Source organism: Hyla sarda, chromosome 9 (assembly GCF_029499605.1).
Source record: "Hyla sarda isolate aHylSar1 chromosome 9, aHylSar1.hap1, whole genome shotgun sequence".
Lineage (NCBI taxonomy): Eukaryota > Metazoa > Chordata > Amphibia > Anura > Hylidae > Hyla > Hyla sarda.
In genome coordinates, this window is record NC_079197.1 from 60,251,813 (window position 1) to 60,278,853 (window position 27,041).

Sequence of the window (27,041 nt, forward strand, 5' to 3'; positions counted from 1 at the left end):
TTGACCAAAAGAATAAAGAACACATGTCATTTTTAGCGTAAATTGTACGGCGTGAAAACGTAACCTTCCAAAATTTGCAAAATTGCTGTTTTCTTTTTAATTTCCCCACACAAATAATATTTTTTGGTTGCGCTATACATTTTATGGTAAAGTGAGTGATGGCATTACAACGGACAACTGGTCGCAGAAAAAAACAAGCCCTTATACTAGTCTGTGGATGAAAATATAAAAGAGTTATGAGGGGCTGAGTCCTTAACTCATTGGGGACGGAGCCCATTATAACTCTATGGACGGGAGCAATTTTTGCAATTCTGACCACTGTCACTTTAAGCATTAATAACTCTGGCATGCTTTTACCTTTCATTCTGATTCCGAGATTGTTTTTTCTTGACATATTCTACTTTATGTTAGTGGCAAAATGTTGTCAATACTTGCATCATTTCTTGGTGCAAAATTGAAAAATTTTATGAAAAAATTGAAAAATTAGCATTTTTCTAACTTTGAAGCTCTCTGCTTGTAAGGAAAACAGACATTCCAAATAAATGATATATTGATTCACAAATACAATATATCTACTCTATGTTTGTACCATAAAGTTGACATATTTTTACTTTTGGAAGACATCAGAGGGCTTCAAAGTTCAGCAGCAATTTTCCAATTTTTCACAAAATTTTCTAAATCTGAATTTTTCAGGGACCAGTTCAGTTTTGAAGTGGATTTGAAGGGCCTTCATATTAGAAATACCCCATAAATTACCCCATTATAAAAAGTGCACCCCTCAAAGTATTCAAAATTACATTCAGAAAGTTTGTTAACCCTTTAGGTGTTTCACAGGAATAGCAGCAAAGTGAAGAAGAAAATTCAAAATCTTCATTTTTTACACTCGCATGTTCTTGTAGACCCAGTTTTTGAATTTTTACAAGTGGTAATAGGAGAAAAAGCCCCCCAAAATGTATAACCCAATTTCTCTCGAGTAAGGAAATACCCCATATGTGTATGTCAAGTGTTCAGAGGGCGCAGTAGACGGCACAGAAGGGAAGGAGCAACAATGGGATTTTGGAGAGTGAATTTTTCTGAAATGGTTTTTGAGGGGCATGTCACATTTAGGAAGCCCCTATAGTGCCAGAACAGCAAAAAAAGAAAAAAAAACATGGCATACTATTTTGGAAACTACACCCCTCAAGGCATGTAACAAGGGGTCCAGTGAGCTTTAACACCACACAGGTGTTTGACGACTTTTCGTTAAAGTCGGTTTTGTAAATAAAATAAAAAAAATTCACTAAAGTGCAGTTTTTCCCCCCAAATTTACCATTTTTACAAAGGGAAATGGGAGAAATGCCCCCCAAAATTTGTAACGCCATCTCTTCTGAGTATGGAAATACCCCATGTTAGGGCATAAAATGCTCTGCGGGCGAACTACAATGGTCAGAAGAGAAGGAGTCACATTTGGCTTTAGGAAAGCAAATGTTGCTGAAATGGTTTTGCGGGGGCATGTCGCATTTAGGAAGCCCCTATGGTACCAGAACAGCACAAAATACCCACATGGCATACTTTTTGGAAACTACACCCCTCAAGGCATGTAAAAAGGGGTACAGTGAGCCTTAACATCCCACAGGTGATTGATGAACTTTCGTTAAAGTGGGACGTGAAAATGAAAAATTAGATTTTTAACACTGAAATGCTGGTATTACCCAAAACTTTTCATTTTCACAAGGAGTAATAGTAGAAAATGCCCCACAAAATTTGTAACCCATTTCTCTTGAGTAAGGAAATACCTCATATGTGTATGTAAAGTGCTCTGTGGGTGCACTAGAGGGCTCAGAAGGGAAGGAGCAACATTGGGCTTTTGGAGAGCGAATTTTGCTGAAAGGGTTTTTGGGGGCATGTCACATTTAGGAAGCCCCCATGATGCCAGAACAGTAAAAAAAACACATGGCATACTATTTTGGAAACTACACCCCTCACAGAACTTAATAAGGGGTGCAGTGAGCATTTATACCCCACTGGCATTTGACAGATCTTTGGAACAGTGGGCTTTGGCTGTCTGGGCATGCTGGGATTTTTAGTTTTGCAGCTTTTAAAAGGCCATAGAGAAGATCACTTACCGCGATCTTCACTGCAGCCTTTTCCGCCGCACTTTCCGGCCGACTCTCCTCCTGCTGCCGCCACTGCTCCGGGATGCCGCCTCCGCCGCCTCCGCCGCCTCCGCCGGTCCGGGTAAGCCGGACCATGCTCCCCCCTCGCCGCCCATGTTTCCCCGCTCTTCCCCGACTTCCGATCGGTGGCCAGAGCGGGGGAAATGAACCCTTACCCCCCCGCTCCCCTCCCGCCATTGGTGGTCAGCCTGACCGACCAATGGCAGGGGTTAGGAGGGGGTGGCAACACTGCCACCCCGCTCCTATCCTTTAGGATGGTCGGAGCTGTCTCTGACAGCTCCGATCATTCTTGTTTTCCGGGCGATCGGGTCACCAGTGACCCGATTAGCCCAGATCGCGGGCAAATCGCTGGTCTGAATTGACCAACGATTTGCCGCCATCGCTGATATGGGGGGTCTCAGGACCCCCCTAGGCATTGCCACGGGATGCCTGCTGATAGATATCAGCAGCCATCCCAGTCCGATCACCGCCCGGCGAGCGGTGGGGATCGGAAATGCAGAGGGTGTATGGATACGCCCTCCGTCCTTAAGTGACAGGATGCGAGGGAGATTTGCGCGATTCCGGGTCAGTACGGGTCTATGGTGACCCGGTGGCCCGAAATATAAGGGGTATCGCGGTTGTCTAAGACACTCACGATCCCCCTGAAGGGATAGGAGTGAGATGGCAGGGGTGCCACCCCTCCTATCCCTGCTATTGGTCATATAGATGCGATGCCCAATAGCAGATCGGGGGGGGGGGTTGTGTTACTTTTGGTTTCCCCGTTCTGCGCACCAACAATAGGCGGGGCAGGACGGGGAAACCAAAGTGGACCGGCGCCGAAGGTCACTTACCGATCTGCAGAGGCTGCGGGCGACGGTGATCACCGGGCGGCGATGTCGGGGCTTGCTCCCTGGATCCTACGGAAGCATGTGAGCTGCCTAGCAACATCTCGAGGGCTACAGTCTGAGACCACTATACAGTGGTCTCTATATTATAGCCCTCCAGATGTTGCAAAACTACAACTACCAGCATGCCCAGACAGCTGCTTGGGCATTCTGGGGGTTGTAGTTTTGCAACATCTGGAGGTTTACAATTTAGAGACCGCTGCACAGTGATCTCCAAACTGTAGTCCTCTAGATCTTGCAAAACTACAACTCCTAGCATGCCCACACAGCAGTTTGCTGTCTGTGCATGCTGGGATTTGTAGTTTTGCAACATCTGGAGGGCCACAGTTTGGAGATCACTGAGCAGTGGTCTCTAAATTGTAAACCTCCAGATCTTGCAAAACTACAACTCCCACCATGCCCAAGCAGCTGTCTGGGCATGCTGGTAGTTGTAGTTTTGCAATATCTGGAGGGCTACAGTAAAGAGACCACTGCATAACTACATTTCCCAGCATGCCCTTTAGCGATCAGTACATGCTGGGAGTTGTAGTTTTGCAACAGCTGAGACACGCTGGTTGGAAAATACTGAGTTAGGTAACAGAACCTAACTGAAGGTTTTCCAACCAGTGTGCCTCCAACTGTGGCAAAAGTACAACTCCCAGCATGCATGGTCTGTCAGTACATGCTGGGAGTTGTAATTCTGAAACAGCTGGAGGTTGCCCTCCTCTCCCCCCATGTGAATGTACAGGGTACATTCAGACGGGCAGGTTTACAGTAAGTTTCCTGCTTAAAGTTTGAGCTGCGGCAAATTTTTCGCCGCAGCGCAAACTCCTAGCGGGTAACTCACTGTACACCTACACTTCACTAACACATACACTAACACATAATAAAGGGTAAAACACTACATATACACACCCTTACACTGTCCCCCCCAAAAAAATGAAAAACGTATTATATTGCAGTGTTTCCAAAACGGAGCCACTGACAGTCCAGGCATGCTGGGAGTTTAGCAACAGCTGGAGGCACCCTGTTTGGGAATCACTGGCGTAGAATATCCCTATGTCCACCCCTATGCAATCCCTATGTAGTCCTCAAAGGATCATGGCGCTCTCTCCCTTCAGAGCCCTGCGGTATTTCAAGGAAACAGTTTAGGACCACATATGGAGTATTTCCGTACTCGGGAGAAATTGCGCTACAACTTTTTTTTTTTTTTTTCTCCTTTTACCCCTTATGAAAAGGAAAAGTTGAGGGCTACACCAGCCTGTTAGTTTAAACAAAGTTAATTTTTTTACATTAATATGCTGGTGTTGCCCCATACTTTTTGTTTTCACAAGCGGTAAAAGCAAAAAATGACCCCCAAAATTTGTAACACAATTTCTCCTGAATGCGGAAATACCCATATGTGGACGTAAAATGCTCTGCGGGCGCATAACAAGGCTCAGGAGTGAGAATGCACTATGTACATTTGAGGTGATTTGCACAAGGGTGGCTGATTTTACAGCGGTTCTGACATAAACGCTAAAAAAAAATACCCACATGTGACCCCATTTTGGAAACTACACCCCTCATGGAACGTAACAAGGGGTATAGTGAGCCTTAACACCCCACAGGTATTTGACGAATTTTCATTAAAGTTGGATGGGAAAATGAAAACTAAAATGCTGGTGTTACCCTAAATTTTTCATTTTCACAAGGGAAAATAGGAAAAAAGCCCCCCAAAATTTGTAACCCCATTTCTTCTTGAGTAAGAACATACCCCATATGTGGATGTAAAGTGCTCTGCGGGTGAACTACAATGCTCAGAAGAGTAGGAGCGCCATTGGGATTTTGAAGAGAAAATGTGTCCGGAATTGAAGCAACGTGTGTTTACAAAGCCCCCATAATGCCAGAACAATGGACCCCCCCACATGTGACCCCATTTTGGAAACTACACCCCAGTGACAGATTTTTGGAACAGTGATCTGTGAAAATGAAACATTTTATTTTTCATTTGCACAGCCCACTGTTCCAAAGATCTGTCAAATGCCAGTGGGGCGTAAATACTCATTGCACCCCTTATTAAATTCTGTGAGGGGTTTAGTTTCCAAAATGTTGGGTGGTCCACTGTTCTGGCACCACGGGGGGCTCCTTCTCTTCTGAGCATTGTAGTGCGCCAGCAGAGCACTTGACGTCCACACATGGGGTATTTCCGAACTCAGAAAAAAAATAATAATTTACACATCCAAATTTAACGAAAAGTCATAAAACACCTGTGGGGTGTTAAGGCTCACTGCACCTTGGTTACTTGCCATGAGAGGTGTAGTTTCCAAAATAGTATGCCATGTGGGGGGTTTATTGCTGTCCTGGCACCTAATGGCTTCCTAAATGGGACATGCCCCCCAAAAACCATTTCAGCAAAATTTGCTTTTCAAAAGCCAAACGTGACTCCTTCTCTTCTGAGCATTGTAGTTCGCCCGCAGAGCATTTTACGTCCTAACATGGGGTATTTCCATACTCAGAAGAGATGGGGTTACAAATTTTGGGGGGCATTTTGTCCTATTTTTCCTTGTAAAAATTTTACATTTGAGGGAAAACTAGCATTTTAGTGAAAACAAGAAGAAAAAATAATTGACACATCCAACTTTAACGAAAAGTTGGCAAACACCTGTGGGGTGTTAAGGCCCACTGGATCCCTTGTTACGTGCCTTGAGGGGTGTTGTTTCCAAAATAGTATGCCATGTGGTTTGTTTTTTTTGCTGTTCTGGCACCATAGTGGCTTCCTAAATGTGACATGCCCCCCAAAAACCATTTCAGAAAAACTCACTCTCCAAAATCCCACTGTCGCTCCTTCCCTTTTGAGCCCTCTTCTGCGCCCGCCGAACACTTGACATACACATGAGATTTTTTTTTTTTATTGAGAGAAATTCGGTTACACATTTTAGGAAGATTTCTCTCCTTTTACCCCTTGTAAAAATTCAATAACTGGGTCTACAGAACAATTTTCTGCTATTCCTGTGAAACACCTAAAGGGTTAACAAACCTTTGGAATGTCCTTTTGAATACTTTGAGGGGTACAATTTTTATAATGGGGTCATTTGTGGGGTATTTCTAATATGAAGGCCCTTCAAATTCACTTCAAAACAGAACTGGTCCCTGAAAAATTTCGATTTACTAAATTGTGTGAAAAATTGGAAAATTGTTGCTATACTTTGAAGCCCTCTGATGTCTTCCAAAAGTAAAAACATGTCAACTTTATGATGCAATTATAAATTAGAGATGTTGTATATGTGAATCAATATATAATTTATATGGAATATTCATTTTCCTTATAAGCAGAGAGCTTCAAAGTAAAAAAAAAATCAAAATTTTCAATTTTGTCATCAAGTTTTTGAATTTTTCACCAAGAAATGATGAAAGTATCGACAAAATTTTGCCACTAACATAAAGTAGAATATGTCACGAAAAAACAATCTCGGAATCAGAATGAAAGGTAAAAGTATCCCAGAGTTATTAATGCTTAAAGTGAAAGTGGTCAGATGTGCATAAAATGTCTGGGTCCTACAGTGAAAATTGGCTTGGCCCTTAAGGGGTTAATTTTTTTTTTTTTTTTTACTAAACCAAGGTTTTAACTGTATTTATTTATTTATTTTCATTTTCATGGCCCAGTAATACCAAAAATCTGTAAAACCCCTGCGAGGACAAAATGCTTTTTATACCCCTTGTTTCCCTTAGGTGTGTAGTCTACAAAACAATGGGGGAGATTTATCAAAACCTGTGCAAAGGAAAAGTTGCCCAGTTGCCCATAGCAACCAATCAGATTGCTTTGTTCATTTTGAAGAGGCCTTTTTAAAAATGAAAGAAGCGATCTGATTGGTTGTTATGGGCAACTGGGCAACTTTTCCTTTGCACAGGTTTTGATAAATCTCCCCCAATGTCTTTTTATGGGTGCTTCTTATGTTTTTGTATTCTATGTCCTTTGCAAATTTTAAATGGTACTGGAAAAATTCCACTAGGTGCTTCTTTATTTCTGAGACCTATAGTTCAATCAAGTAGTGCCATAGGGCCACATATGGGATATTTCTAAATAAAAAGGAGAATCAGGGGAATAAATATATAGTTGCATTTCTATGTTAAAAACTGCTGTGTTACAAAAGAAATGGAATAGGCAAATATGTTTTTACTTTTCTCTCTTTTATTGTGCTGTCATTTCTGTGAAACACCAAACATAAATGTATTTTTAAAACGGGTGAGTTTCTAACAAACAGGCTTTCAAATCCATTTTAGAACTGAAATGATCCCTATTAAAATCTTTTGTTAATTTTTGTAAAAAAGTCAAATTTATAAACCTTCTAATGTCCTTAACCCATTAAAAGCAGGCCCATTTTGGCCTTGAGGTCACAGCCAAGTTTCATTTTTGCATTTTAGTTTTTTCCTCTCCTTTTAACCTGTTAAGGATGCAGGGCATATGTGTACGCTCTGTGCCCGGTCCCCTGTTATGACGCAGGCTCACGGACTGACCTTGAGCCACAGCTGGGTGGTCCCGGCGGCTATTAGCCACCGGGACACGTGTCTCCGTGTCTAATGCCGGACATCACCGATCACTGTGATGCTTGGCATTAACCCCTTAGACGTGGCGATCAAAGTTGATCGCCACGTCTAAAGTGAAAGTAAAACATTCCTGGCAGCTCAGTCTGGCTGTTCGGGACCATCGAAAGTGCAAAAACGGAAAAACCCTGAGTCCTTAAGGGGTTAAGAGCAATAATAATCTCTAAAGCAAGGAAAAAAAGGACGAAAAGGTGGGGCCCCATGTATTACCCTTATAATATTATACACGTTTCAGCCAAAAGATCGCTCACGTTATGTGCAGGAAAATTGCGCATGTCACCCTACAGTAGGGTATGTGGATCTATGGTGCAGGCCGACAGGTCCACGGATCCTCCAAGAAGAGTCCCGCAAAGGAAATGCCAAAGTTAAGAGAAACTGACCCTCTGATGGATGCTCCAATCGTTTTTAAACAGAAGAGTCCGCAATAAAAAAAAATCCTTTTAGCAAATTTGTGGACTCTTCTGGTGTTTGAAAAGGATCAACGCGCCCATCAGAGGGTCATTTTCTCTTCACTTTGGCATTTTAAGAGCCATAACTCTCATATTTTTGAGGGCTTACATCTTCTTTCTTCCTGGTCCCGCCTCTGTGATTGATCCTGGCTGGACCAGGCTTTATCAATCGAGCACAGAGCACACAGATCAGTGTAGTTCTATGGAACTACATTGATCTTTATGTGGAATCTAATGATTCCTTCTAATACTCCCATAAGGGGACTAATAAAGTTTAAAAAAAATAAGTTGAATAAAAGTTTAAAAAACACTCTAACCCATTCTACATTAAAAATTTTAATTATCCCCTTTTCCAAAATTCCATGTGAAAAATAGGTACACATGATAAAAATAAACATATGTGGTATCACCACGTGCATAAATGCATTTACTATAAAAATATAATGTTAATTAAACCGCACGGACAAAATATTTATAAAAAGTGATCACAAAGTCCCATCAAAACAAAAAAGAGGACATTTTTAACCCCTTAATGACCAAGGATGTATATTTACGTCCTTGGCTGGCTCCCGCAATATAACGTGGGGTTACGCAGTGACCCTGTGTCGTATCGGGTCAGTCCCAGCATGTAACTTAAGCCGGGACCCGGGGCTAATAGCGCGCGTCAGAGATCGTGGTGCTACGCGCTATTAACCCTTTAGTCTAAAACAAAAGTAAAAGCTTCCCTGCTGCTAAGTGGGGGAAAAAAAAGTGTAAAAAAAAAAGTTACATAGTTAGTACAGTCGAAAAAAGACATATGTCCATCAAGTTCAACCAGGGAATTGAAGGGTAGGGGTGTGGTGGGATATTGGGGGAAGGGATGGGATTTTATATTTCTGCATAAGCATTAATGTTATTTTTTTCCAGGAATGTATCTAACCCTGTTTTAAATGTATTAATTGTTCCTGCTGTGACTAGTTCCTGAGGTAGACTGTTCCATAAATTCACAGTTCTTATGGTAAAGAAGGCGTGTCGCCCCTCGAGACTAAACACTTTCTTCTCCAAACGGAGGGAGTGCCCCCTTGTCCTTTGAGGGGGCTTAACCTGGAACAGTTTTTCTCCATATGTTTTGTATGGGCCATTAATATGTCCCTGTCCCTCGAGTCCATGCCTCTTTTTATACATGACAATATCCTGCTGGCCTTGGAAGCAGCAGCCTGACATTGCATGCTATTCTGTAGTCTGTGATCTACAAGTACACCCAGATCCTTCTCTACCAGTGACTCTGCCAGTTTAATCCCCCCTAAGACATATGATGCATGAAGGTTATTAATACCCAGATGCATAACTTTACATTTATCCATATTGAACCTCATTTGGCAAGTGGATGCCCAGACATTTAGTCTATCCAAGTCATCTTGTAACCTATACACATCTTCTATAGACTGTACCGTGCTACAAAGCTTGGTGTCATCTGCAAAGATAGAAACAGAGCTGTTAATGCCATCCTCTATATCATTGATAAATAAATTAAACAACAGCGGGCCCAGTACTGAACCTTGGGGTACACCACTAATAACCGGGGACCAATCAGAGTACGAATCATTGACCACCACTCTCTGGGTACGATCCATGAGCCAGTGTTCAATCCAGTTACAAACTAAACTTTCCAAACCCAAAGACCTTAACTTACCTGTCAGACGTCTATGAGGGACAGTATCAAACGGTTTAGCAAAATCCAGAAACACTATATCCACAGCCATTCCTCTGTCAAGGCTTCTACTCACCTCTTCATAAAAGCAAATTAGATTGGTTTGACAACTTCTATCCTTAGTAAACCCATGCTGGCTATCACTTATAATACAATTACCCCCTATGTAATCCTGTATGTAATCCCTTATAAGTCCTTCAAACAATTTACCCACAATGCACGTTAAACTTACCGGTCTATAGTTTCCTGGGGACGACCTAGAGCCCTTCTTGAAGATTGGTACCACATTCGCCTTGCGCCAGTCCCTTGGCACAATACCAGACACCAGAGAATCTCTAAATATTGTCAACAAGGGTACAGATATTACTGAACTTACCTCTCTAAGAACTCTTGGGTGTAATCCATCTGGTCCTGGAGATTTGCTTTACTTTACTTAAAGGGGTAGTCCAGTGGTGAAAAACTTATCCCCTATCCTAAGGATAAGGGATAAGTTTGAGATTGCGGGGGGGTCCGACCGCTGGGGCCCCCTGCGATCTCTCTGTATGGGGGCCAGGCCCTCCGGCCAGATAGCGGGTGTCGACCCCCGCACGAAACGGCGGCCGACACGCCCCCTCAATACATCTCAATGGCAGAGCCGGAGATTGCCGAAGGCAGCGCTTTGGCTCTGCCATAGAGTTGTATTGAGGGGGCGTGTCAGCCGCCGCTTCGTGCGGAGGTCGACACGCCCCCTTCCCGCGGGCTGTCGGGGCTCCGTACAGGAGATCGCAGGGGGCCCCAGCGGTCAGACCCCCCACGATCTGCAACTTATCCCCTATCCTTAGGATAGGGGATAAGTTGTTCACCACTGGGTCACCACTGGACTACTCCTTTAACTTACCTTGTACCATCTCTACATTAAGCCAGTTCAGTATGCATTACATGATGTGTTACCAGCATTGACCTGGCCAATGTCAGCTCCTCCTTCTTCCCTAGTATATACAGAACTAAAGAACCCATTCAGTAGCTCTGCTTTCTCTTTATTGCCTGTGACAACCTCCCCATTATCATTATTAAGGGGTCCTACATGCTCTGTCCTTGATTTTTTGCATTTATATATCTAAAAAAAATATTTAGGATTAGTTTTGCTTTCTTTGGCCACCTGTCTCTCATTTTGAATTTTTGCAGTTTTTATTTTACTTTTTTACAGATTTTATTAAGCTCTTTGTGCTGTTTAAATGTTATAGCTGACCCCTCAGATTTGTATTTTTTGAAGGCAATTTTTTTGTTGTTTATTGCTCTTTTAACATCATTTGTCAGCCATGTAGGATTTAATTTTAATCGTTTATATTTGTTCCCCTTTGGTATATATTTAGCTGTATAGTTATTAAGAGTTGATTTAAAAATTTCCACTTTACCTTCTGTATCAGTATTTGAGAACACCTCCCCCCAGGCTATGTCCTGTAGTGCAGCTCTCAGCCCATGGAAATTTGCCTTTTTAAAGTTATATGTTTTTGCCTTCCCCGTCTGTCTTTGTTTTCTACATTTTAAATCAAAAGTAACTATTTTGTGGTCGCTATTACCAAGGTTTTCCCTCACAGTTACATTACCAACCAGCTCTGCGTTGTTGGAAATGATCAGATCCAACAAGGCATCACTTCTTGTTGGGTCCTCCACAAACTGGCCCATAAAATTATCCTGCAATAAATTTAGGAATTGTTGCCCCTTTGTAGTTTTAGCCAACCCCCGACCCCAATCTATGTCTGGATAGTTAAAATCTCCCATTATTACCACTGTACCAGCCCGGGCAGCCCTCTCTATTTGTTTATACAGCCGGCCTTCTATTTCCTCAGTGAAATTAGGGGGTCTGTAGATTACACCAAATATTATTTTTTCAGTATTTCCCTTCTTTTGTAATTCTACCCACAGTGATTCCACATCCTCAGAATCATCACACACTATGGCATCGTTCACACTGACTTTCATACCACTTCTTACATACAGACAGACTCCACCACCTTTTCTGTTCATTCTATCCTTGTGAAACAATGTAAAACCCTGCAGATTGACAGCCCAGCCATGCGAGGAGTCCAGCCATGTCTCAGTGACCCCAACTATATCAATATGTTCCTCCAGTATCAAGGCCTCAAGCTCCCCAATTTTATTTGCTAGGCTTCTGGCATTTGTGAACATACACTTTACATTTCCATCCTTTATGTTATTGGGGTTAATGGGATTCAAGGGTATATGTTTAATTTTCCTATGAAGCCTATTCCTATTAACTATTCTAACCCATCCCTCCGCTCCACCCCCAGGTACATTAATAATTCCCGCCTCTCTATCTACGCTATCTTCCCCCTCTTTGCTGTAGGTTACCTCCCCCCAAGTCCCTAGTTTAAACACTCCTCCACCCTTCTAGCCATCTTCTCCCCAAGCACAGCTGCACCCTCCCCATTGAGGTGCAGCCCGTCCCTACGGTAGAGCCGGTAACCGACAGCGAAGTCGGCCCAGTTCTCCATGAACCCAAACCCCTCCTTCCTACACCAGCTTCTGAGCCACTTGTTTACCTCCCTAATCTCCTGCTGCCTCTCTGGTGTGGCTCGTGGTAGAAAATACTTCCTTGGAGGTCCTTGCCTTAAGCTTGCGGCCTAAGTCCCTGAAATCATTTTAAGGACACTCCACCTACCTCTTACTTTGTCAATGGTGCCAATATGTACCATGACTGCTGGGTCCTCTCCAGCCCCGCCCAGCAACCTGTCAACCCGGTCCGCGTTGTGCCGAACTCGAGCGCCAGTTAGACAACACACTGTTCGGCGATCCCGGTCTTTGTGACAGATCGCCCTGTCTGTCCCCCTAATAATTGAGTCCCCCACCACTAGTACCTGTCTGACCTGCCCTGCACTCCTCCCTACCTCCTTACCTGAGCAGACACCCCCCTGGCGGTCAGAGGCAATATTCTGCTGCAGTACTGCTAGCTCTGAAATTGCATCTCCCTCATCTGCCATGCGGGCAAACTTGTTGGGGTATGCCAGTTCAGGACTAGCCTCCCTGAAACTTTTTCCCCTACCCCGCTTTCTAACTGTAACCCAGCTAGCTGCCTGACTGTCCTGCAACTCCGTCCCACTGTCCTCCCCCACCTCTACCCCCGAGAGTGCCTGCTCAGTGAGCAGGAGACTCCTCTCCGGGTTGTCAATGCATCTCTATGTTGCCAGTTGTTCCTCTAGATCCAGGATCTGGGCTTCCAAACAAACAACTCGCTCACATCTCACACAACAATATTCACCCTCGAGCTGCTGCTCAAGGATTGCATACATTGTACAAGATGCACAAAGGACTGCATTTTCCAACATTGAGGCCATTCTAGGTTTGGGGATTGCAAAAATATCAGTAAATGAAAACCCGCTAAAAAAAACTATCAAATATGTCAATTAAACTACCTGAATTTAAAGTTCCTTAATGTTAAGTCCCTCCCACTTTTATACCCACACTCACTTGTATACTTCACACTCTTGTATACAGCTCAAAACAATCACAGCTCGAACAATCGATTGTATACTTCCCTCTTATAGTTAGCAGAGACTACCTTGCTGTTTCACTGCTGGGAGACACTGGGCCCAAAGGGCTAGCTGCCTGCAAACACCTGCAATTTATCTGCTGCTAATTAATTAACTGTTCCACCTGTGACCTCCCAGACAGAGAAAGAGCAAAAATAAATAAATAAATAAAAAATCAGATCACACTCAGCAGTGCTGTATACTTCTTACAGTATTCCCTTAATGTTAAGTCCCTCTCACTTTTATACCCACACTCACTTGTATACTTCACACTCTTGTATACAGCTCAAAACAATCACAGCTCAAACAATCGCTTGTATACTTCCCTCTTATAGTTAGCATAGACTTCCTTGCTGTTTCACTGCTGGGAGAGACTGGATGCAAAGTTAGTAAAAGGGATTTAACCCTTTCCCTAATAAAAGTCCAAATTACCCCCCTTTTCCCATAAAAAAAACATGCAAATAAAAATAAATATAAACACTATAGGTAAAGTGACCGCATCCATTAAGGGTCTCCCACTGGGTAAAGCACCCGGACCGGATGGTTTGTCCGCAGGTTATTACCACACACTCTCCCATATTCTAGCCCCTCATTTAATGCATTTTTTTTATTGATTCCATGCAATCTGGATCCTTTCCTATAGAAAACCAAGAAGCGCTCATAGTCACTTTACCGAAACCAGGGAAGCCCCCGGACAGGCCGTGTAACTTTCGACCCATATGTCTCTTAAATTTACATCTTAAAATATACGCTAAATTGTTAGCTAACAGGAGAGCACCTTTGATGATGTCTTTAGTTGCCCCAGACCAAGTAGGTTTTATTCGCAACAGACAAACCTATGATAATACTCATAGAGTGATGGGTCTTTTATATCACCTTGAATCTAATGAAATCCCAGCAGTATTACTATCTCTCAACGCCGAGAAGCATACATCGATCGCATACATTGGTCTTTCGCTTTCTCGGTCCTCTGCAAACTGGGTTTTGAGGGTCATATACTAAAGGCGACTGGAGCCCTATACTCTGCCCCATGAGCTAGAGTATTTTCAAATGGGGCACTATCTTCTAGGTTCTCTATATCTAATGGCACCCGCAAGGGCTGTCCCTTCTCTCCTCTAATTTTTGTGATGTGCATAGAACTGTTGGCTGAAACTTTGAGATCCCAACCGGACATCACAGGAGTACAATTCGGTCCTAAAAACCATGTTGTCTCCTTATGCACGGAGGATGTTCTCCTCACACTGACTTAGCCGGAGCAGTCCCTGGCTGGTGCCATGCGAATACTAGATGTATTTAGTAGAATATCCTTTTACAAATTAAATACTACCAAATCTCAAATCTTGCCTATAAACTTAGATAAACATTTGATCACCACCCTCAAAAACCAGATACTTCTGTCTCATACCTAGGCATTAAAATCCCTTCCTCCAGCTCTAAGCTATTTTCCATGAACTACCTCCCATTCCTTGCTGAATATAAGAAAGAGTTAGATATAATGGGGAAGGTGGAAATTTCTTGGTTGGGACAAATTGCGTCTTTTAAAATGATGACATTACCAAAACTATTATACTAATATAGAACGCTACTTATTGACATACCATCGTCCTTCTTCCAATGGGCTCAATCCATCCTTTCTAACTTTATATGGATAGGGGTTAGGCGCAGAGTGTCCTTTAAATGACTTAGTATTCATAGATACAGAGGGGGATTAGGGGTACCAGACCTTAAAAAGTACTACATAGCCACACTGACATTTCAATTAGAAGTCTTTAGATCACCCTACCTAAAGATGCCTTAGGTACAACTGGAACAACATTATTGTAGAGGAACATTTCATGAAGGACATTTAATGTGGACATTTAATGAAGACTCCTTTCGTTACATACATTTAAGGAAACAAGGTCTCAAGTTCCTTTATAACATATTAGAATCACCAGACCACCTATCTTCCTACGCTCCTTATAGGGCATGGGAATCGGAATTAAACCGCACAATATCTCAGGTGGAGTGGACTTGCTCTTTCGGTTGGGCACGCAGGACTTTACCTTGCATCTATCACCTGGAAGCGGCAATCAAATCAAGACTGAGATGGTATATGACTCTATCCAGATTACACTCAATATTCCCCACGTCCTCACAGCTATGCTGGTGTTCATGTGGCCAAAAGGATACTCTGTTACATACGCTGTGGTCTTGCCCACTTTTACACAACTATTAGAAAGAAGTGACAAAAATGTTTCAAACGTTATCTGACACCTTGTTCGCTGTGACTCCATCTATCTCCATACTTTTATTAGATATAAACCACTATCCTTACAACACCAGACTAATAATATGCAAGGTACTCGTCCTTGCTAAACTAATCATTACAAGACACTGGAAATATCCCCATCGATTGAAGAACTTCTTTCTTTGCTTCATCAATCTTACAAGTGTGAAAGAGCAGTTGCATACAACACCGATAGGATATATTCCTCAGATAAAATTTGGCAACCTTGGCTACAGCACTACAGAGGTCATAATGGTTCTTTCACATACTGACCTGGATAGGGCACACGATACAATGAGCTAATAGACTTGCTCCCTTTTCTTTCTTCCCATTTCTATCTCTTTCCTTTCCCTCCCCTGTTCATGGTTTACTTGACTTTAATTTGCTTCATTGTTATATGATTTGTTATGCTATTATGAACAGTTACTTTGTTCACAAGAATTAACTGACTACTGGAGATTTGATGGTGCCACATAACCTACAGTATCATTAGAGATGCGATCTACTTATACTTAACCAAGTCATGTCTCTAGTATTGTTATTCAGTCAACCAAATGTATGTTCTTGCTATCTTAACCGATTAAGGACCCAGCCATTTTACACCTTAGGACCCGGCCATTTTTTGCACATCTGACCACTGTCACTTTAAACATTAATAACTCTGGAATGCTTTTAGTTATCATTCTGATTCCGAGATTGTTTTCTCTTGACATATTCTAATTTAACATAGTGGTAACATTTTGTGGTAACTTGCATCCTTTCTTGGTGAAAATCCCAAAATTTGATGAAAAATTCGAAAATTTTGCATTTTTCTAGCTTTGAAGCTCTCTGCTTGTAAGGAAAATGGATATTCCAAATATTTTTTTTATTCACATATACAATATGTCTACTTTATATTTGCATCATAAAATTGACGTGTTTTTACTTTTGGAAGACACCAGAGGGCTTCAAAGTTCAGCAGTAATTTTCCAATTTTTCACAAAATTTCCAAAATCGCAATTTTTCAGGGACCAGTTCAGGTTTGAAGTGGATTTGAAGGGTCTTCATATTAGAAATACCCCATAAATGACCCCATTATAAAAACTACACCCCCAAAGTATTCAAAATTACATTCAGTCAGCATTTTAACCCTTTAGGTGCTTCACAGGAATAGCAGCAAAGTGAAGGAGAAAATTCACAATCTTAATTTCTTACACTTGCATGTTCTTGTAGACCCAATTTTTTAATTTTTACAAGGGGTAAAAGGAGAAAATGTATTGTTATTTTTGTAGCCCAATTTCTCTCGAGTAAGCACATACCTTATATGTCTATGTAAAGTGTTCGGCGGGCGCAGTAGAGGGCTCAGAAGCGAAGGAGCGACAAGGGGATTTTGGAGAGTACGTTTTTCTGAAATGGTTTTTGGGGGGCATGTTGCATTTAGGAAGCCCCTATGGTGCCAGAACAGCAAAACCCCCCACATGGCATACCATTTTGGAAACTAGACCCCTTGAGGAACGTTACAAGGAATAAAGTGAGCCTTAATACCCCACAGGTGTTTCACGACTTTTTATATAAAAAAATTTTCAATAAAATGTGTGTTTCCCCCCAAATTTCACATTTTTGCAAGGGTTAATTGCAGAAAATACCCACAAAAATTTGTAACCCCATCTCTTCTGAGTATGGAGGTACCCCATAAGTTGACCTGAAGTGCACTACGGGCGAACTACAATGCTCAGAAGAGAAGGAGTCATATTTGGCTTTTTGAGAGCAAATTTTGCTCGGGGGCATGTCGGATTTAGGAAGCCCCTATGGTGCCAGGACAGCAAAAAAAAAACCACATGGCATACCATTTTGGAAACTGGACCCCTTGAGGAACATACCAAGGAATAAAGTGAGCCTTAATACCCCACAGGGGTTTCACGACTTTTGCATACGTAAAAAAAAAAATAAAAATAAAATAAAATCACTAAAATGTGTGTTTCCCCCCCCCCCCCAAATTTCACATTTTTGCAAGGGTTAATAGCAGAAAATACCCCCAAAATTTGTAACCCCATCTCTTCTGAGTTTGGAGGTACCCCATAAGTTGACCAGAAGTGCACGATGGGCGAATTACAATGGTCAGAAGAGAAGGAGTCATACTTGGCTTTTTGAGAACAAATTTTGCTCGTGGGGCATGTCGCATTTAGGAAGCACCTATGGTGCCAGGACAGCAAAATAACCCTCCATGGCATACCATTTTGGAAACTAGACCCCTTGAGGAACGTAACAAGGGGTACAGTGAGCATTTACCCCCCACTGGTGTCTGTCAGATCTTTGAAACAGTGGGCTGTACAAAATCTTTTATTTGCACAGCCCACTGTTCCAAAGCTCTGTCAGACACCAGTGGGGTGTAAATTCTCACTGCACCCCTCATTACATTCCGTGAGGGGTGTAGTTTCCGAAATGGGGTCACATGTGTTTTTTTTTTTTGCGTATGTCAAAACCGCCAAAACAATCAGCCACCCCTGTGCAAATCACCTCAAATGTACATGGTGCACTCTCCCTTCTGGGCCTTGTTGTGCGCCCCCAGAGCACTTTGCGCCCACATATGGGGTATCTCCGTAGTCAGGAGAAATTGCATTACAAATTTTGGGGGGCTTTTTTCCCTTTTACCTCTTGTGAAAATGAAAAGTATAGGGCAACACCAGCATGTTAGTGTAAAAAATTTATTTTTTTACACTAACATGCTGGTGTAGACCCCAACTTCACCTTTTCATAAGGGGTGAAAGGAGAAAAAGCCCCCCAAAATTTGTTAGGCAATTTCTCCCGAATATGGCGATACCCCATATGTGGCCCTAAACTGTTGCCTTGAAATACGACAGGGCTCCGAAGTGAGAGAGCGCCATGCGCATTTGAGGCCTGAATTAGGGAATTGCATAGGGGTGGACATAGGGGTATTCTACGCCAGTGATTCCCAAACAGGGTGCCTCCAGCTGTTGCAAAACTCCCAGCATGCTTGGACAGTCAACGGCTGTCCGACAATACTGGGAGTTGTTGTTTTGCAACAGCTGGAGGCTCCATTTTGGAAACAGTGGCGTACCAGACGTTTTTCATTTTTATTGGGGAGGGGAGGGGAGCTGTGTAGGGGTATGTGTATATGTAGTGTTTTTTACTTTTTATTTTATTTTGTGGTAGTGTAGTGTAGTGGGATTACAGCTAGTTTCCCGCTGCAAGTTTGAGCTGCCGCGCAAAATTTGCTGCATCGCAAACTTGCAGCCTGATACTCACTGTAAGCCCCCTGCCCATGTGAATGTACCCTGTACATTCACAGAGGGGGGACCTCCAGCTGTTGCAAAACTACAACTCCCAGCATGTACAGTTTATCAGTGCATGCTGATAGTTTTGCAACAGTTGGAGGCACACGGGTTGGGAAACACTGAGTTAGGAAACAGACAATGTTTCCCAACCAGTGTGCCTCCAGTTGTTGCAAAACCACAACTCCCAAACATTCTCAGCCATGCTGGAAGTAGTAGTTCGGCAACATCTTTAGAGACAGATGTTGCCGAACTACAACTCCCAGCATGCTTGGAGTTGTAGTTTTGCAACATCTGGAGGACTACAGTTGGCAGACCACTAATACAGTGGTTCCCAATCTGTGCCCTTCCAGATGTTGCAAAACTACAACTCCCAGTATGCCAAAACTGTCCAGGCATGCTGGGAGTTGTAGTTCTGCAACATCTGAAGGGCCAGATGTTACAGAACTACAACTCCCAGCATGCCTGGACAGTAAGGGCATGCTGAGGATGTGTAGTTTTGCAACATCTGGAAGGGCACAGTGGTCTCCAAACTGTGGACCTCCAGATGTTGCAAAACTGCAACTCCCAGCATGCCCAGACGCCAAGGGCTGTCTGGGCATGCTGGGAGTTGTAGTATACAGGGTCCCATTACAGCAATGCATACCGCTTTACGGCGACGTGCATTGCTGTAAAGGGCCCGACCGCTGCTGAAGAGGAAATTTCCCTTGCGATTTGGGACGATTGCCGACATGGGGGGGCCTACATCTCTGTAAAATTACGCCTTGGGTCCTGAACAGGTTAAAGGGGTATTGCAACTGGCTCCAGAAAGTTAAACAGATTTGTAAATTACTTCTATAAAAATTGTTAATCTCTTCAATAATTAACAGCTACTGAAGTTGAGTCGTTGTTTACTGTCTGGCAACAGTGCTCTCTGCTGACATCTCTGCTTGTCTCGGGAACTGCACAGAGTAGAAGAGGTTTGCTATCGGGATTTGCTTCTAAACTTGGGTGGTTCCCGAGACACGTGTCATCAGAGAGCACTTAGAAAGAAAAGAACAGCTCAACTTCAGCAGCTCATAAGTACTGAAAGGATTAAGATTTTTTAATAGAAGTAATTTACAAATCTGTTTAATTTTCTGGAGCCAGTTGATATGTGGTATTGCCGCATGCGTAAATGTCCAAACTATAAAAATGTATCTTTAATTAAACCACACGGTCAATGGCATACGCACAAAAAAATTCCAAAGTCCAAAATTACGTATTTTTGGTCACTTTTTATAACATGAAAAAATGAATAAAAAGCGATCAAAAAGTCTGATCAATACAAAAATGACACTGCTAAAAACTTCAGATCACAGCGCAAAAAAATAGCCCTCATACCGCCCCATACACAGTAAAATTAAAAAGTTATAGGGGTCAGAATATGACAATATTAAACATATACATTTTCCTGCACGTAATTATGATTTTTTTTCCAGAAGTACGACAAAATCAAACCTTTATTAGTAGGGTATCATTTTAATCGTATGGACCCACAGAATAAAGATAAGGTATCATTTTTACTGAAAAATATACTGCGTAGAAACGGAAGCCCCCAAAAGTTACAAAATGGCGTTTTTTCTTCAATTTCGGCGCACAATAATTTTTTCCATTTTGCCATAGAAAGTAGGATTGGTGGCACAAAAAATAAGCCATCATATGGATTTTTAGGTGCAAAATTGAAAGGGTTATGATTTTTAAAAGGTGAGGAGGAAAAAAAACGAAATTGCAAAAACAGAAAAACCCGTGGTCCTTAAGGGGTTAAATGTTCTAATTTTCATGTAAAAAGTTATAATTTTTTAACAGAAGTAAAACAAAATCATACCTATATATTTTGTTGTGTATCATTTTAATAATATGGACCTACAAAATAAAGATAAGGTCATTTTTACCGAAAAGTGTTCTGCGTAGAATTGGAAGCCCCAAAAGTTACAAAATGGCGTGTTTTTTTATTTTAATTAGTTTTTAATTTTGCCCCACAAATATTTTTTTCTGTTTTCGCCGTATATTTTGTGGTGCAATTATTGATGTAATTGCAAAGCAAAATTGGTGGCGCAAATAAAAATAATAACCTTATATGGTGGAAACCCTTATACGGTGGAAAATTGAAAGCATTATGATTTTTAGAAGCTGAGGAGGAAAAAAAAAAGTGCAAAAATGAAAAGAAAATCGTAGTCCTTAAAGCGCAACTGTCATGAACTTGGGACTATATAACCTACACACAGCCTTTGTACTGTGTGCAGATTGTGTCTACAGTAGTGTTTTTACCTTAGTTCTCTCTGCTTTTATCACCGCAAAAAACTATTTGATGTGACGCAAGGTTTGCTATGCCCTGCTGACACACCTATCCCCTGTACTTCAGCGCTGGAACTGCAATAACATGCTGCGGCGCGCACGGGGGATAAGTTAAGATGCGCATGCGCTGGGACCTGTGTGTCAATCACATAGTGGTCCCAGCGCTGACGTACAGGGGATAGGCGTGTTGTGGCGGGGCATAGAGAACCTTGCGCCACACGTATCCGACTGTGTGCGGCTGCTATCAAAAACGTTTTTTGGGATGATTAAAGCAGAGAGAACTAAGGTAAAAACACAACTGTAGACACAATCTGCACACAGTACAAAGGCTGTGTGTAGGTTATATAGCCCCAAGTTCATGACAGTTGAGCTTTAAGGGGTTTAATAGTGGATGCATCTGTATGTTGCCTATATGTATTATTTCTTGGCTTCACAAAAGACAGATATGACCAATATGTTGCCTTGCTGTTTTTAAGATGGATTTGCGATTAGGAGAAATACTTTTCTAGAACAATTCCTTGGCTTTTTCTACAAAATTATACACTGCTCAAAAAAATAAAGGGAACACTTAAAGGGGTACTCCGGTGGAAAGTTTTTTTTTGTTTTTTTAATCAACTGGTGCCAGAAAGTTAAACAGATTTGTAAATTACTTCTATTAAAAAAATCTTAATCCTTCCAGTACTTATTAGCTGCTGAATACTACAGAGGAAATTATTTCCTTTTTGGAACACAGTGCTCTCTGCTGATATCATTACCACAGTGCTCTGTGCTGACATCTCTATCCATTTTAGGAACTGTCCAGAGAAGCATATGTTTGCTATGGGGATTTTCTCCTACTTAAAATAGTTCTTAAAATGGACGGAGATGTTAGCAGAGAGCACTGTGGTCATGATGTCAGCAGAGAGCACTGTGTTCCAAAAAGAAAAGAATTTCCTCTGTAGTATTCAGCAGCTAATAAGTACTGGAAGGATTAAGATTTTTTAATAGAAATAATTTACAAATCTGTTTAACTTTCTTGCACCAGTTGATAAAAAAAGAAAAAAAGAAGTTTTCCACGGGAGTAACCCTTTAACCCCTTAAGGACTCAGCCCATTTTGGCCTTAAGGACTCAGACAATTAAATTTTTACGTTTTTGTTTTTTCCTCCTCGCCTTCTAAAAATCATAACTCTTTTATATTTTCATCGCCAGACTAGTATGAGGGCTTGTTTTTTGCATGACCAGTTGTCCTTTGTAATGACATCACTCATTATATCATAAAATGTATGGCGCAACCAAAAAACACTATTTTTGTGGGGAAATTAAAAAGAAAAATGCAATTTTGCTAATTTTGGAAGGTTTCGTTTTCACGCTGTACAATTTACACTAAAAATTATGTGTGTTCTTTATTCTGAGGGTCAATACGATTAAAATGATACCCATTATTACATACCATTACATTATTGTTGTGCTTAAAAAAAATCACAAACTTTTTAACCAAATTAGTACGTTTATAATCCCTTTATTTTGATGACCTCTAACTTTTTTATTTTTCCGTATAAGCGGCGGTATGGGGGTTCATTTTTTGCGCCATGATCTGTACTTTTTTTTGATACCACATTTGCTTATAAAAAACTTTTAATAAATTTTTTATAATGTTTTATAATGTATAACGTTTTTTTTTTACGTTCACGCTGTTCACCGTACGGGATCATTAACATTTTATTTTAATAGTTCGGACATTTACGCACGCGGCAATACCAAATATGTCTATAAAATTTATTTTTTACGCTTTTTGGGGGTAAAATAGGAAAAAACTGACGTTTTACTTTTTTATTGGGGGAGGGGATTTTTCACTTTTTTTTTAACTTTTACTTTTATATTTTTTTACATTTTTTTTACACTTGAATAGTCCCCATAGGGGACTATTTATAGCAATACCATGATTGCTAATACTGATCTGTTCTATGTATAGGACATAGAACAGATCAGTGTTACCGGTCATCTTCTGCTCTGGTCTGCTCGATCTCAGACCAGAGCAGAAGATGCCGGGAGCTGGAAGGAGGAAGGTGAGGGGACCTCCGTGCGGCGTTCTGAATGATCTGATCCCCGCAGCAGTGCTGCGGGCGATCCGATCATTCATTGAAATCGCGTACTGCCGCAGATGCCGGGATCTGTATTGATCCCGGCATCTGAGGGGTTAATGGTGGACGCCCGCGAGATTGCGGGCGTTGGCCATTGCCGGCAGGTCCCTGGCTGCGATCAGCAGCCGGGATCAGCCGCACATGACACAGGCATCGCTCCGATGCCCGCGGTTATGCACAGGACGTAAATGTACGTCCTGGTGCGTTAAGTACCACAGCACCAGGACGTACATTTACGTCCTGCGTCCTTAAGGGGTTAAACAACACAATGTAACTCCAAGTCAATCACACTGTCCACTCAAGAAGCAATACTGATTGACAATCAATTTCACATGCTGTTGTGAAAATGGAACAGACAACAGGTGGAAATTATAGGCAATTAGCAAGACACTCCCAATAAAGGAGTGGTTCTTCAGGTGGTGACCACAGACCACTTCTCAGTTCCTATGCTTCATGGCTGATGATTTGGTCACTTTTGAATGCATGAAGTGCTTTCACTATAGTGGTAGCATGAGATGGCGTCTACAACCCACACAAGTGGCTCAGGTAGTGCAGCTCCTCCAGGATGGCACATCAATGCGAGCTGTGGCAAGAAGATTTGCTGTGTCTGTCAGCGTAGTTTCCATAGCATGGAGGCGCTACCAGGAGACTGGTCAGTACATCAGGAGACGTGGAGGAGGCTGTAGTAAGGCAACAACCCAGCAGTAGGACCGCTTCCTCCCCCTTTGTGCAAGGAGGAACAGGAGGAGCACTGCCAGAGCCCTGCAAAATGACCTCCAGCAGGCCACAAATGTGCATATGTCCACTCAAACGATCAGAAACAGACTCCATGAGGGTGGTATGAGGGCATGACATCCACAGGTGGGGGTTGTGCTTACAGCTCAACACAGTGCGGGACATTTGGCCTTTGCCAGAGAAAACCAAGATTGGCAAATTCGCCACTGGTGCCCTGTTCTCTTCACAAATGAAAGCAGGTTCACACTGAGCACATGTGACAGACATGTGACAGGAGTCTGGAGACACTGTGGAGAACGTTCTGCTGCCTGCAACATCCTCCAGCATGACTGGTTTGGTGGTGGGTCAGTAATGATGTGGGGTGGCATTTCTTTGGGCTGCACAGCCCTCCATGTGCTTGCCAGAGGTAGCCTGACTGCCATTCGGTACCGAGATGAGATCCTCAGACCCCTTGTGAGACCATATGCTGGTGCAGTTGGCCCTGGGTTCCTCCTAATGCAAGACAATGCTAGACCTCATGTGGCTGGAGTGTGTCAGCAGTTCCTGCAAGAGGAAGGTATTGATGCTATGGACTGGCTCGCCCGTTCCCCAGACCTGAATCTGATTGAGCACATCTGGAACATCATGTCTCTCTCCATCCACCAACGCCACATTGCATCACAGACTGTCCAGGAGTTGGCGGATGCTTTAGTCCAGGTCTGGGAGGACATCCCTCAGGAGACCATCTGCCACCACATCAGGAGCATGACCAGGCATTGTAAGGAGGTAATACTGACAAGTGGAAGCCACACACACTACTGAGCTTCATTTTGACTTGTTTTAAGGACATTACATCAAAGTTGGATCAGCCTGTATTGTGGTTTTACATTTAGATTTTGAGTGTGACTCCATATCCAGACCTCCATGGGTTGAAAAATTGGATTTCCATTGATAATTTTTGTGTGATTGTGTTGTCAGCACATGTCAACTATGTAAAGACGAAAGTATTTAATACAATTAGTTCATTCATTCAAATCTAGGATGTGTTATCTTTGTGTTCCCTTTTTTTATTTTTTTTTTGAGCAGTGTATTAACAGCAGTTTTTTTTGGCAAAGCTTTGATTGTCATTCTATGGTTTCTTACACAGGTTGTCACCTAAACATGCTCCTGAAGTTGTTGATGACAGCAAGGACAATATCACCTTATTTACCAGGATCCTGGACAGACTTCTTGATGGCTATGACAACAGGTTAAGGCCAGGACTTGGGGGTAAGGACATTATTGATTACTGATGGGAGATTGCATTGATGGAGATGTGGTCTTTAAAATATGATTAGGTTCACACTAAATTTCTGGTTAACATTGAACAGGACAGTTTGAAACAGTCTTTCCAATATATGCTTTCACAGTTGCATATACCAGCCATTATAAATTCCCCAATTCTTTGTTTTACTGCTGTACATTTCACAGTAAAAATTACATGTTTTCTTTATTCTGTGCGTAAATATGACTATTGTGGCACTGCTTTTAGAAAACCCCAATCTTATTTACAAAATAAGTATGTTTAAGACCAAGTACATTTTGACCTTAAGGACCAGAACATCTTTTGCAAATCTGACCACTGTCATTTTAAGCATTAATAATTCTGGGATGCTTTTACTTATGATTTTGATTCCGAGATATTTTTTTCGTAACATATTCTACTTTATGTTAGTGGTAAATTTTTGTCAATACTTGCATCATTTCTTGGTGAAAAATTCCAAAATTTCATAAGAAATTTGAAAATGTTGCATTTTTCCAATATTGAAGCTCTCTGCTTGTAAGGAAAATGGACATGCCAAATAAATTATATACTGATTCACATATGCAATATGTCTACTTTATGTTTGCATCATAAAGTTGACACGTTTTTACTTTTTGAAGACATTGGAGGGCTTCAAAGTAGAGCAACAATTTTCAAATTTTTCATGAAAATTAAAAAAATGGAATATTTCAGGGACCAGTTCTGTTTTGAAGTGAATTTGAAGGTCTTTTGTTAGAAAAACCCTATAATGGACCCCATTATGAAAACTGCACCCCTCAAAGTATTCAAAATGACATTCAGAAAGGTTGTCAACCCTTTCAGTGTTTAACAGGAATAGCAGCAAAGTGGAGGAGAAAATTCAAAATCTTAATTTTTTACACTTACATGTTCTTGTAGACCCATTTTTTTTTTTCATTTTTACAAGGGGTAAAAGCCCACCAAAATTTGTAACCTAATTTCTTTCGAGTAAGGAACTACCTCATATGTGGATATAAAGTGCTCTGCGAGTGCACTACAGGGCTCAGAAGGGATGGAGTGACAATAGGATTTTGGACAGCAAATTTTGCTGAAATGGTTTTTGGGGAGCATATGGCATTTAGAAAGCCCCCATGGTGCCAGAACAGCAAAAAACAAACAAATAAACAAAAAAAACAATGTGACACACTATTTGGGAAACTACACTCCTCAAGGAATGTAACAAGGGGTACAGTGAGCCTGAACACCCCACAGGTGTTTGATGAATATTCGCTAAATTTGGACATGAAAATGACTGGTGCTTCCCCAAATTTTTCATTTTCACTAGGGGTAATAGGAGAAAATGCCCCCAAAATGTGTAACCCCATTTCTTTCGAGTAAGGAAATACCTCACATTTGTATGTAAAAGTGCTCTTTGGGTGCATTAGAGGGCTCAGAAGGTAAGAAGTGACATTGGGCTTTTGAAGAGCAAATTTAGCTTAAATGGTTTTTGGGGGGCATGTCACAGAACAGGCAAAAAAAGAAAAAAAGAAAATAAAACCCACATGGCACATTATTTCGGAAACTACACCCTCAAGGAACGTTACAAGAGGTACAGTGAGCCTTAACACCCCACAGGTGATTGACAAACTTTTGTTAAAGTGGGACGTGAAAATGAAAAATGTGATTTTCTTTTTCACTAAAATGCTGGTGTTACCCCAAACTTTTCATTTTCACAAGGGGTAATTGGAGAAAAAGACCTCCAAAATATTTAACCCCATTTCTTCTGAGTGTGGAAATACCCCATATGTGGACATGA

General features: G+C 41.7%; 1 protein-coding gene across 4 annotated transcripts in view; it reads left to right on the top strand.

Annotated features, from left to right (window-relative positions):
• Positions 1 to 27,041, top strand: part of LOC130291604 (ras-related GTP-binding protein A) — a 1,042,086-nt gene that overhangs the window by 201,325 nt on the left and 813,720 nt on the right. For all 4 annotated transcript variants that reach the window (XR_008847980.1, XM_056540559.1, XM_056540557.1 and 1 more), the window contains exon 3: positions 25,112 to 25,233. Coding sequence is in view for 3 of the 4 variants with exons in the window: in XM_056540559.1 (XP_056396534.1) it covers positions 25,112 to 25,233 (122 nt within the window). In the remaining variant the exon portion in view is untranslated. The remainder of the gene's footprint in view (positions 1 to 25,111; positions 25,234 to 27,041) is intronic.